This window comes from Tasmannia lanceolata, unplaced genomic scaffold (genome assembly GCF_043159265.1).
Source record: "Tasmannia lanceolata isolate RefF3 unplaced genomic scaffold, GAP_Taslan_0.1 ptg000013l, whole genome shotgun sequence".
Classification (NCBI taxonomy): domain Eukaryota; kingdom Viridiplantae; phylum Streptophyta; class Magnoliopsida; order Canellales; family Winteraceae; genus Tasmannia; species Tasmannia lanceolata.
The window spans coordinates 1,431,985-1,443,252 of record NW_027518690.1 but is presented as its reverse complement, the minus strand read 5'-3'; the positions used below and the strand labels follow the sequence as shown (position 1 = coordinate 1,443,252).

At 39.3% G+C, this 11,268-nt stretch overlaps 1 protein-coding gene across 1 annotated transcript; it reads left to right on the top strand.

Annotated features, from left to right (window-relative positions):
- Positions 1 to 2,897: 2,897 nt before the first annotated feature.
- LOC143890564 (protein LIFEGUARD 3-like) lies at positions 2,898 to 8,593 on the top strand. The gene is made up of 4 exons (XM_077395286.1): positions 2,898 to 3,072; positions 6,554 to 6,664; positions 7,817 to 7,974; positions 8,107 to 8,593. The coding sequence occupies exons 1-4, from the start codon at positions 2,898 to 2,900 to the stop codon at positions 8,311 to 8,313; spliced, it is 651 nt and encodes a 216-aa protein (XP_077251401.1). The 3' UTR covers positions 8,314 to 8,593.
- The last annotated feature ends 2,675 nt before the right edge of the window (positions 8,594 to 11,268 follow it).

Genomic DNA, 11,268 nt, shown 5'->3' with positions numbered 1-11,268 from the left:
TTTTGCCTCCACAGTTTGAAGGGTTGGGATGATCCTATGGAGCTGATTTTTGGTGGACACCCTATCTATGTGAGGGCCAATCAAATGAATGGTTTGGATCACCAAAACAATGTGGGCCCATTGTATTTTAAGCCGGCGGTGTAGCTTCACTTTCCCATATATATATATATATATATATATATATATGGAAAATATTTCTGAGGTATCGCGCAGCTTGAGCAGCCCTTTAAATACACCATCTCCCATAGTTGTTTGACTCATGCAACCAATTCATTCTGTAGGTTATAGGTAGGATTATGGTTATGGTTATGGCTAGGATTATGGGTAATGGTTAGGGTTATGATTTGTGGAGGTTTTGAAATAGATGGCTAAAAATTAGGCTCATATAGATCAAATGGTTAGGATTATGGTATGGAGATGGTCTCTTAGGAACATCTTATCTATATGAGGTCCTTTAGAATGATTGGGTTGGATGAGTGAAACTACATGGAGATGGTAAATTATAGTGGCTTGCTCATGCTACGCGATACCTCACAGCTCGCATCCATAATATATATAATATGGATATATGGTTTGTGAGCTAGAGCGCAGCCTGAGCTAGAGTTCACAAACCAAATATCCCATAGTTGGTAGAGTCATGAAACCCATTAGTTTTATAGGTTAGGGTTATGGTTATGATTTATGGTTATGGTTATGATCTGTGGAGGTTTAAAATGGACGGTTAGAAAATGGGCTTCCATAGATCGGAAGGTTAGGATTATGGTATGGAGGTGGTTTCTTAGGAACATTCTATCTATGTGAGGTCCTATAAAATGAATGGGTTGGATGAGTCAAACAACTATGGGAGAAGTGGTTTGTGAACTCTAGCTCACGGTGAGCTCGAGCTCATGAACCACACCCCCATATAATATATATGGTAATATAATGAACATAATCCGAGCTTTAAAGCTCGGCTCGGCTCTATGAACCGAGCCTAAAAAGCTCACGAGCTTGTCCAAGCCGAACTATACAAAGCTCGAATTCAGCTCGTTTATTTGATGAGCCTCATTTTTGGGCTCCGGTTCAGCTCGTATAGTAAACAAACGAGCTCGAGACGAGCGTTTAATGAGCCGAAACCAAACATGTTCGTAATCCGACTCGGTTCATTTGCAGCCCAACTTCTATGACTAAATTTTAGTTATGTTAAAGTAGAGCCGAGCTTAAAATGTAAGGCATTTATAGGTACAAAGAAATTTAAATTTCTAAGATATTTGAGAGCTACAGAGGAGGAATTTAGATGTTTAAGATATTATAAAGAAAATTACACTTAATAACGTATAGATATTGCCATTTTTGACGTATAGACATTGAGACTAGGGCTGCAACTTGAGCCGGGTTTTACCCGACCCGCATTGACCCGACCCGAAAATTGCCTGGGTCGGGTTGATGTTTCTCGGGTCTTGGGTCGAGCCGGGTTTAGAATCAAAAAGCCCGCATGAATCTCGGGTCGAGCCGGGTTTGAAGGGGCCCGACCCGACCCGACCCGAGATACTTAAGTTTTAATGTTTTATAATATGTAAAACTGTAAAAGACTAAAATTGTAAAACGAAAAGTCAAAAACGATAAAACCCAAAAAGGCAAAAACCTCCACTCACGCAACACTGCAACAGCCAACAGCCCAACAGGGACTCTTTCCATTTTCATTTTCTCTTTTCCCCCTTCATTACTAGGGTTTCATTGTTTCAAGAGCACCAAGGAGATCTCATATCTGGCTATCTGCTATGCTACTCTCACTCTGCTACAAAACTGAGCCTCACACGAGCGACAAATCATCTCTCTTCTTGCACCTTGTTTCTAATCTCTTTTCTCACTGATTTTGTTTTCTCCACCATTGATCTACTGTCTTTGATTTCATTTCTATCTTTGATTTATTCTCCATCTCTCCTTCTTTGGATCTCTACTTTCTCACTTGATTTGGGCTGAGAGAGAAGAAGAGCTCTTTTGAAAAGGGTTTGGAAAAAGAGAAAACAAGAAAACTTCTCTTTCTAGGGTTTGAGGAGAGAAGAGTTGGGGTCTCAAGGTTTGGGAAAAGGTCCTCCACGATTTTGCAAAAAGGGGTTTTTGGGCATTTAGGGTTTCTAGGTTTGGGCATTTAGGGTTTCTTGGTTTAGAGAAGAAGGAAGAAGAAAGGTTGCTCTATCTCTTCATTTTTATTCCACCTCTCAACAGCCTCCACATAACAAAGCCTTCTCCATTACTTTGCCCATTTCAGAAACATCTTTCCATCTGATCCGGTCTTGGTGAGTTCCGCCATTCATTCTTGATGCTAATTAGAGATGGTGACCGCGTAAGTAACATCATTTTGGGATTATTTGAAGAAAAAATATTCAATTTTACCATTCAAAAAAACATTATTAGAATAAAATAGATCTATGTTGCTGGAGTGTAATATCATCATATGTTCTTTAAATGGTTTTGCAGCATGTTAGACGTGCGGCTGTCCTAGCTCTGAGTACTGCAGCTCACAATAAGCCAAATCTTATTAAGGGTCTACTTCCAAAACTTTTGCCACTTCTATAAGACCAGACTGTTGTTAAGGTATGCAATACTTTGCACTTTTTAATGCGTAAGACATAGTAAATGAGGGATACAAAAGGGTCCAAGTGTTTACACTTTGGACACAACTGTGGTGGGCCTCAGTTCTCAATCACCAGAAGTGTTGGTTGTGTCAGGTGTAGTTGGAGATAATCTAGATTTTATTTGGCCAGTTTTGGGCTGAGATATTAAAGGGCTAAATAGATTTTGGGGTTTGGTAATGGATGAGTCTAACTGATCTCAGATCTTGCCCATTGACACCCTCCAACATTTTTTTCAATGATATGTTTATGATGGTAACTTTTATTAACTTACCGTTTGCTATGCAGCAAGAATTGATAAGGACTGTTGATCTTGGTCCATTTAAGCACGTTGTAGATGATGGTCTTGATCTTAGAAAAGCAGCTTTTGAATGTGTAGACACATTGCTGGACAGTTGTCTTGATCAAGTGAACCCATCGTCGTTCATTGTTCCTTATCTTAAATCCGGTTTGGATGGTTAGTATTCCACTCTGCTGTTTTAACCTTTTACATTCTATGATTAATGTGTTTTATTGATTCATGCGTCCTTGCTGTTATGTTTTTGTTGTAAGCATGGAAGGGTTATGATATGAAATGGTTCTACAGATGCCTAAATAATTTTGTGCCGTAATAAGTTATTTTGGAATGTGTAACATAAGACAAGAAACTCTGAAAATGTTTAAGTGTAGGCTCTGAAATGGAGAACCCAGCAAACCTGGCTCAGTAACATCTAGATGCCATCAACAAAACATGTGTACAGAGCTTTGCATGGGTTTTAGTAGTATGTGCAATACTTTGCGAAGAAATTATGTGCTCAACTTTGCCCCATGGGGTCTATAAGGTAGTTCCTTGGACAGGCTCCATCTAAGAACTGTGTTTACAACATCGCTTTGTAGGTTCTTGCGAAACAAGAGTTTTACTTAAAAAATTGCGTCAACGTGAAAAAACCCGACCCGACCCGACCCGACCCGAGATTTATCATGGGTAGGGCCGGGTTTGGGTCTCGTGGGTTTTCCGGAAAAAAACTCGACCCGACCCGACCCGAGATATTTCTCGGGTTGGGTTGGGTTCTTCAAAACCCGACCCGCCCGACCCGAGTTGCAGCCCTAATTGAGACTTACATTTATAAGGTTTTAAATTATCCAGTGACGTGCGCATCGCTAAACAAATTTTCCTATTTATTTGACCAGTAAGACTGTAAAAGAGTGCATGTACAACTGATGAGTGGATAACAAATAGAAAAAATTTCGATATTAAAAAGAGGGATTTGCTAGTGTCCATCGCAAAAGGCCTTTTTGTGGATGGTCTGTTGCATCTGACAGCAGCCACACAGGCTCACTTTTCAGCAGTATTTGTCTTCATTCACGAGGTGGCTGCTATGAGATGAAACAGACCATCCGCGAAATCAACAGTCCCGATCACACAAATGTCATTAGGGTCTTTGACAGGATGTGTAGACTGTAGACGCTACTATCTAGTGTAATGATATCCGCATGCTCCTTTCTTAATAACGACACTCCTCTAAGGCGTAGGAGATAGCCGTTGGAGTATAAACCCAGCAAAAGCCCTACTACAACTAGGAAGAGAAGCTTCTGTTGATCCCGTAGATTACGACCTTGAACCAGTCCACTGCCAGCACCAGGCTAGGCTCGACTTGAACCACCGGGCTTACCCATTTTTTTTGTAGATAATGCCTCCGTAGTTTTGGGTATTTAAGCCTTCCATTTATCTGCGACTTCTGGAACGGACCTGATCGTAGACCAACCTCTAGTTCTTCTGATTTTGCTAACATCCTTCGATGACAGGCCGACCGAAGGAAGACGCACCGGGATCCTACTTCTATCTCATCAGAAGCAGGCGCATAGGCTATAGAATATAGAATCCCACCTTCTACTCTATCAGCTACTGTGCCTAATTTTGAGCTTTTTGGTCATAGGTTGCCAGTTTTCGGAGCTCACTTTGCAGGTCAGAACTATCGGAAGACGAAAGAGAACTTATTTAGACGAATAGTGTGCCGGTGCCATTACCCCAACTAACCCTACATTAGCAGTTCGCGGGTGGAATCAGACATAAACCAAGTCCAAGAAGACCGAGGAGGCCTTGGGGATAACGATGGGTTAATACGAATGAGATAGAGGTAGTTGATTAAGAGGCCCCCTCAATTCGGACGACGGATGGGCGCACAGCTTCAAGGACACTTGGATAGAAGGTAGCGCACTAATTAACCGCCTTTCCTGCTACTAGGGAAGCGCGTGCTACTGCTACTGCTTGTGCACCTGCTCCTCCTACTATAGTTAATTGAACTCCTACGCCTGGAACTCCTCTTTACCGCATTTCCTCCTTCTGCAAGAGCTACTGCAAGAGTCATGTTCACTGGCACCTCCAACTCCAACAGGAACTTCCGCATCTTCCTCATATTTAGTCTCTACGCTTGAAAAAAAGCATATTTCTCGCATCTGAATCGACAACAAGTGCGTGCATTTCCCTATCAATGCCCTTTTTCTTTTAGGCACGAAGGGCATTCTGCTTTAGACAAGCCTTTAAGCTTGTAGACTCGTGACGCACGGTTCACACTAGAAAGTGCTTCGAAAGGCGCCGAAAGCGGACAAATTATATCATCCGCTCATCTGAGGCGGAGGATTCATCTCTATCTTCAGACTTGGGAAAAACTGGAGTTGTTGGTTCGAGGGAAGACTTGCCTACCAGACTAGCTTAACTGACTTCTACTGGTTCACATGGTTCTCAAAGCGGAGGAAGGGTGGGCAGCAGGTACCACGAGCCCTCTGTCCCACACATCTATCCAGAAGCAAGTGTAGTTCACCGGTTCCACCGAATGCTCCTATCTCCTTAAAGAGCGCAAGAAAGCCTGACTTAATCGGCTTCTTGGAAGCTTTTGGATCCTCCGTGAAGAAACGAACATTAGGAACGGCCTTCCAGGTCGGTTCCCAAGACATACCCTGACTAATCGGTATGGTTGAGACCCACGGAATATACCTATCGATTAGTGACCAACCAAACTGTTCAAGTTCGGCGATAACCTCTCGAACCGAGACAGGGACCTCCTATAGCTCTCCTCTCTGGTTGCGCGTTCAACAACTACAACCTTAACACTGCACTCCCCTGTTTCCATAATCGGAAAACCCGCGTTACTATATATATGTATGTGACTGAATTCATATGTCCCAATCCTCCCATTTCTCCCATTCCTGTCTCTCTGTCTCTCCCCTTCCAATATGGGCAAGAGAGAATTTTCCACCAACATTGAAGCCCAAAAACATTCTGAACTTCCATGGGCTTTCATCTTCAAGCTCTATGGGATCCTGACCGTCCAATTTCTGTTCACTATTACTGTTTACTCTCTCCTCGTCTACGTCCAAAACCACCCCACTAAGCACTTCTTTCTCTACTCCGACCAAGTTCCATTCTGGGCTATCCTTTCCATAGTTACCTTTTTAAATTGTGGTATTTAACTCTCCAATGAAATTCCAATCTGGGTTTTGTTCTTCTATTTTATTTTTGTTATTTGCTATCTGGGCTTTCATGTTTTTTTTTATTGTTGGTATTTTTTTGCTATCTTCTGATTTTTTTTTTATGCAAATTTCTTTAATTTACAGCCTGGGTTTTGCTATTCTATTTTATTTTTTTTATTCCCTGCCATCTTCATATTTTCTTTCTTTCTTTAATTTCTATAATTTGCTATCTGGGTTTGCATGTTTTCTTTTGATTCTTGGTATTTTTGCTGTCTTTTACAGCCTGTGTTTTGTTAATCCCTGCCATCTTCATGTTTTTGCTTTCTTTAATTTCTACAATTTCCTATCTGGGTTTTCATGTTTTCCTTTATTGTTGGTATTTTCACTATATTCTGATTTTTTATTTAAATTTCTTTAATTTACAGTCTGGGCTTGTTGTTTTCTGCTCTCTTCTGATTTTTCTTCTTTTAATTTCTGTCATTATGCAGTTTCGATTGCTTTAAACTTCTATCCGCCCCATCCCATTGATTTACTTCTCAGCACGCTGTCTACAGTCTCGCTAAGCATCGTCTTAGGGGTTTTATGGCCGTACGCAAATGGTAAGATATAAATCCTTGATGATCTTGGTAAGATATAAACCACGCAAATGGTAAGATATAAATCCTTGATGATCTTGGTAAGATATAAACCCTAACCTTAGGCCTTGTTTGGATGGTAAAGGAAAAAAAAAAATCTTTTCATGATTTAGAGGAAAATGATGTGATTATGGCTAATTTAGAGTGATATACTGGGTTCAAGTTACTGTTTTTCATGTGTAAAAAATAGGAACTTTGAAGCAATTGTGCATCTTCATGTTGCACTTTATGTATAAACTACAATCTGAAAAAACTTTGAAGCCAGTTATGATAGTTGGTATCATTTGGGTCATCCAAAAGTTTGAGTCATTGAAATATTTCTAGATGGTAAAGTATGTTCCAATCTTGATTTCCAAGACTATTCTTTATGTTCTAATCTTGATTTCCAAGACTATTCTTTATGGGTATGCACTTCTTAAAAACCAAGAATTCCATTCTCAATAAAGTTAAATGACTATCATATCTAAATCCCTATTGTTTTTGAGTTTATTTTGTGTTAGTTTACTGATAAAGATAAGCACTATTTCTTTATCAGGATTAGCATTGTTATGAAGTTCATAATAGAATTATGATTTTTAGTGAATCCTTTAGCCTCAAGTTTCATTTTCTCAGGTATAATTTTGGATTCATTCCATCGAGAATCTCTGATTTATGTGTAATTTATAAGTTTAATCCTAATGTTTTGAATCATAGTGTTTTCTTAGGGATCACGACTCATGCCATTCTTACTGAAAAAAACAGAAGTAGCTTAGTTCTGATTTTGGGCCCGTTTTGGACATTGAAACCTTAAAAGTAGAGGAATGACATCTACATTAGCATACTCCTCTTACCTGGACATGCAATCAAAACAATAGACATGCATGGACCTTTTTTTTTTCTTTGAATGGTTGGACCTAGTTTTGTATTCCATGATATTTGCTGATTTCAGTGGTCTCCATGTTCTTGCTAATTGTTCCTCCCATGAAAATTTCATCTTCAAAAGGAACAATATATTCTGCTTTGGGTCCTAGTTAAAATCTATACATGTATTTGTCCATGTTTTGGACTTCCAACTTGACAATATCAATAAATCTGAATCTTTTTCTTTGAATCTTTTTAATGTTTTGTTGCAAACAGGGAGGCTTATTTTTGAATCAGTGATTACAACGACTGTGTTGTTGGTGAGCCTTACCCTCTTCACATTCTGGGCGGCTAGGAAAGGCTATGATTTTGGCATCCTTTTTCCTCTCTTTAAGGGCACTTCCCTAGTTCTAGTTGTTTATTGCATGATCCGGGTAAACTAGATTTATGTTGCTTACCTTTCCCACCATTTCTCCATTTAGATCTGTTTCCACATTTTTTTTTCTCGGAAGCGATGAGATGTTTATCAAATTTCGAGTTAAGAGTTTTTGTTCCTATCTTTGCAGCTCTTTTTGCCCTTCGGAAAGATTATGTCGATGACCAATGAGGCATTCATTATAATCCTATTCAGTTTTTGCATTATCAAGAGCACCCACAACCTGATCAAGCGCTTTCCTACGATTTATACATTTGGGCTTCTATTTGTCTATATATGGACATTAGGAATCTTTTTCCTCATAATTGCTCTTTTAGGAGGACAAGGATACGATTGAGGAGGAGGAAGATGAGCTAGTATTGAAGCTGATGTTTACCATAGATAACCATTAAGTAAATCTGAAATTACTTCTTCATGTTAGGAAGATGAGCTAGTATTGAAGCTGATGTTTACCATAGATAACCATTAAGTAAATCTGAAATTACATGACTTATGTTTTACTTTATTGCTATAAACAGCTTTACTTCATACATCTTTACCCTTGTTATGTAACTGGACGGAAATGAAGATATTATTTTCTTTTAAATTAAAGATCTGATCGTAACTCTTGTTTTCTCTGTTGGTGATGCTTCTTGCAATATTCTACAACGACGACCGAAAAATTAAAAAGAAAGTGACAGATAAATCAAGAAGAGTATCAATGCAATCATTCAAAAGTATGTGAAGGATCTGATAGTTTCGGATAGAGGAAAACCAATGTTGTCTCAAGTAATTCAATGAAATGTTCTCAACAAATAATCAAAGTTACTATTTCAAAGTTGTATGAGATAATCCTTCAATCCTATAGTAATTGATGAATCCCAAGAAAACAATATAAAGTAAGATGGGTGCACTTATCAGTTAGCTGGAGTCATGAGTCAAAACTCGATGTCCTTAAGTGATATATTCGCTCCCTTTTCTTCCCCGGGTCACCTCCCTCTACCCTATTTATGTCTACAGTAAAAGGGGGGTGGCCCAAGGAAGAAAAGGGGTTGAATATATCATTTCCCTAAAGATTTTAGATTGATATACACAGCCCTCAATGAATTGTTCTACCCATGGGTCACAACCAGAGATCAGAATCCAGATTTGCTTAGTTATAGAAGCAGTGTTCCACCTAGCCATGGGATGAATTCCCAAACCACCTTCACTGTTTCAATTTCTGTAATCCTCCCAACAAATAAGTGAATAACATAAGCCTTGTTTTTTAATTCAGTCCCTCCCTAAATTAACGAAAAAATATTTTCAATATTTGAGATGACACTAAAAATCAATATTAGTGTTGCAAGTCCAATAGATGCCTGCTGGTTTCAGCTCATTCTTTATGATTGTAGCCAGATGTATGGAAAACACAGATTAGAGTTTCAGAAACTTCACTCCAGGAAATCAGATAGGCTTTCTATATAGCAAATCCCTAGGCTGCCTCATGTTTAAATGATCTTGGTGGTAAAAAGATCATCTGACTGCAATTAAGCTTCACTCCCTGTTAAAAACAACAAATAGAACAGCGATAAAATTGGTCCTAGTTGCAATGATTGTAGCCAGACAAGCACATAATCTTTATAACTTAGTAGCTAATGAAAAGGTTACATGGTGTAAAACTTAAACCTTGTAGAATAAGAAAAAATATTGACTTAAGCAACTAAGTGAACTTTTGAATACACACGCTGGAAAAAGGTATTTAGAAAACAAGAGACATGCTAGCATCCATCTTAGAAGGCATTTCGCGGATGGGATGTTGCATCTGAGAGCAGCCTTCTGCTATGGACGCTAGCAAATCCTAGAAAACAATTAGTCAAAGTTTGACTTGGTATAAGTAGGTTTTCCATCTCATAGTTCCATACCCTGGTTAGATGGCCTCATGCCTCCTAGAACTTGAGTCCCAGTGTGTTCAGTCACAAAAGCATATATTTTTGGGAAATGATATATTTGCCCTCTTTTTTCCCGGGGCATCCCCTTGTTTTTAGTGTAAAAAGAGTAGTCATTACTTCTTTTTTGGATGGGCAAGCAGGGGTTAGGCAGACCCCAACCAGATATCATTAAAATATAAACAGAAACACTTAGGGGGGCTCGAAAGCCAGCAGCTTTGGGTTGGCCAACCAGCAGGGCCAACACCAAACAACATTAAAATAGGATAAACCTTCCAAAGCATACTACCCTTACAAGAAAAGAAAATATTCGTCACTATAAAAAGAACCCACAGAAAGAGAGCACTACTAGGGATATCAGAGAAGCCAATTTTCAGGCCCAAAGGGAAGGGACCAAACTTCCGAACAGGGAGGTTATGCGCGGATGTATATCTTCCCAGCAGCATCTTCAGCAAAGTAGATAATAGATCAGCAGGGGTACTAGAGAATGAATAGAGAGGCCTTCACAAGAGTAGTCATTACTCATAAGTCATAAATACGCTAGAGGGGGTGGCACGGGGAAGAAAAAGGGGGCAAATATATCAATTCCTATAAAATTAAAAATTATGGGTCATGGCTTGATTAGCACAAATTATATCCTAATCGGAGTTAGTGAGATTCTTTGAGTATGAGGCATCCATGTTGGGGGCCCATCTATTAGTAACATCCTAAGGTGCACAAACATGTGTCTTCCAAATTGAAATCTTGACATTGTAAAACCTTGGACTATGAGATGATCTATAGGCAAGAAGATGAGGAGACACTATTATGTAATGAAGGATCTCTTCTAGCTAGGGGTGCAACTCGGGTCCGGCGGATTGGGTTTTCCTAAACCCTACCCTACCGTAGCTAAGAATTATCTCGGGTCGGATCTAATTTTTTACGGAAAAACTTGAGATCCGTAAACCTGACCCGACGGCCCTACCCAAGATAGTTTCTCGGGTTGGGTTGGGTCAGGTTTTCATTTTTTAGCGCATGATAGTGACTAATTTAAATATTATAGGGAAAAAAAACAAATCTCTAAATTTATGTCATTAAGTGTATAACTCTAAGAATACTATTTTTCACTTGACATGATCATCTCACTAAAAACAATTGTATCTTGGAAAATAATTTGCTATGTAAAACCAAGAGATACTTAAGAAAGTCACAATACACCCGTATGAGTCGGGTCAGATTTTGGGTTTTTTTCTTCAAACCTGACCCTAACCAAGACCCATGATTTCTAAACCTGACCCATGTTACTTTCGGGTGGGATCTATGTGGGTCGAGTAAAACCAGACCCTAGTTGCAGCCCCTACTTAGCAAAGCTGTTCAAATGGAAATTTCCAGGCTCCCGCCAGTTT

What these genes read in the sequence shown, in the direction of transcription:
- LOC143890564 (XM_077395286.1), top strand. Translation starts at nt 2,898, where the DNA reads ATGCAGCAAGAATTGATAAGGACTGTTGATCTTGGTCCATTTAAGCAC. An exon ending in TCTTAAATCCGGTTTGGATG is followed by an intron (nt 3,073 to 6,553) that starts GTTAGTATTCCA and finishes GTCATTATGCAG; the next exon opens with TTTCGATTGCTTTAAACTTC. An exon ending in TTGTTTATTGCATGATCCGG is followed by an intron (nt 7,975 to 8,106) that starts GTAAACTAGATT and finishes CTATCTTTGCAG; the next exon opens with CTCTTTTTGCCCTTCGGAAA.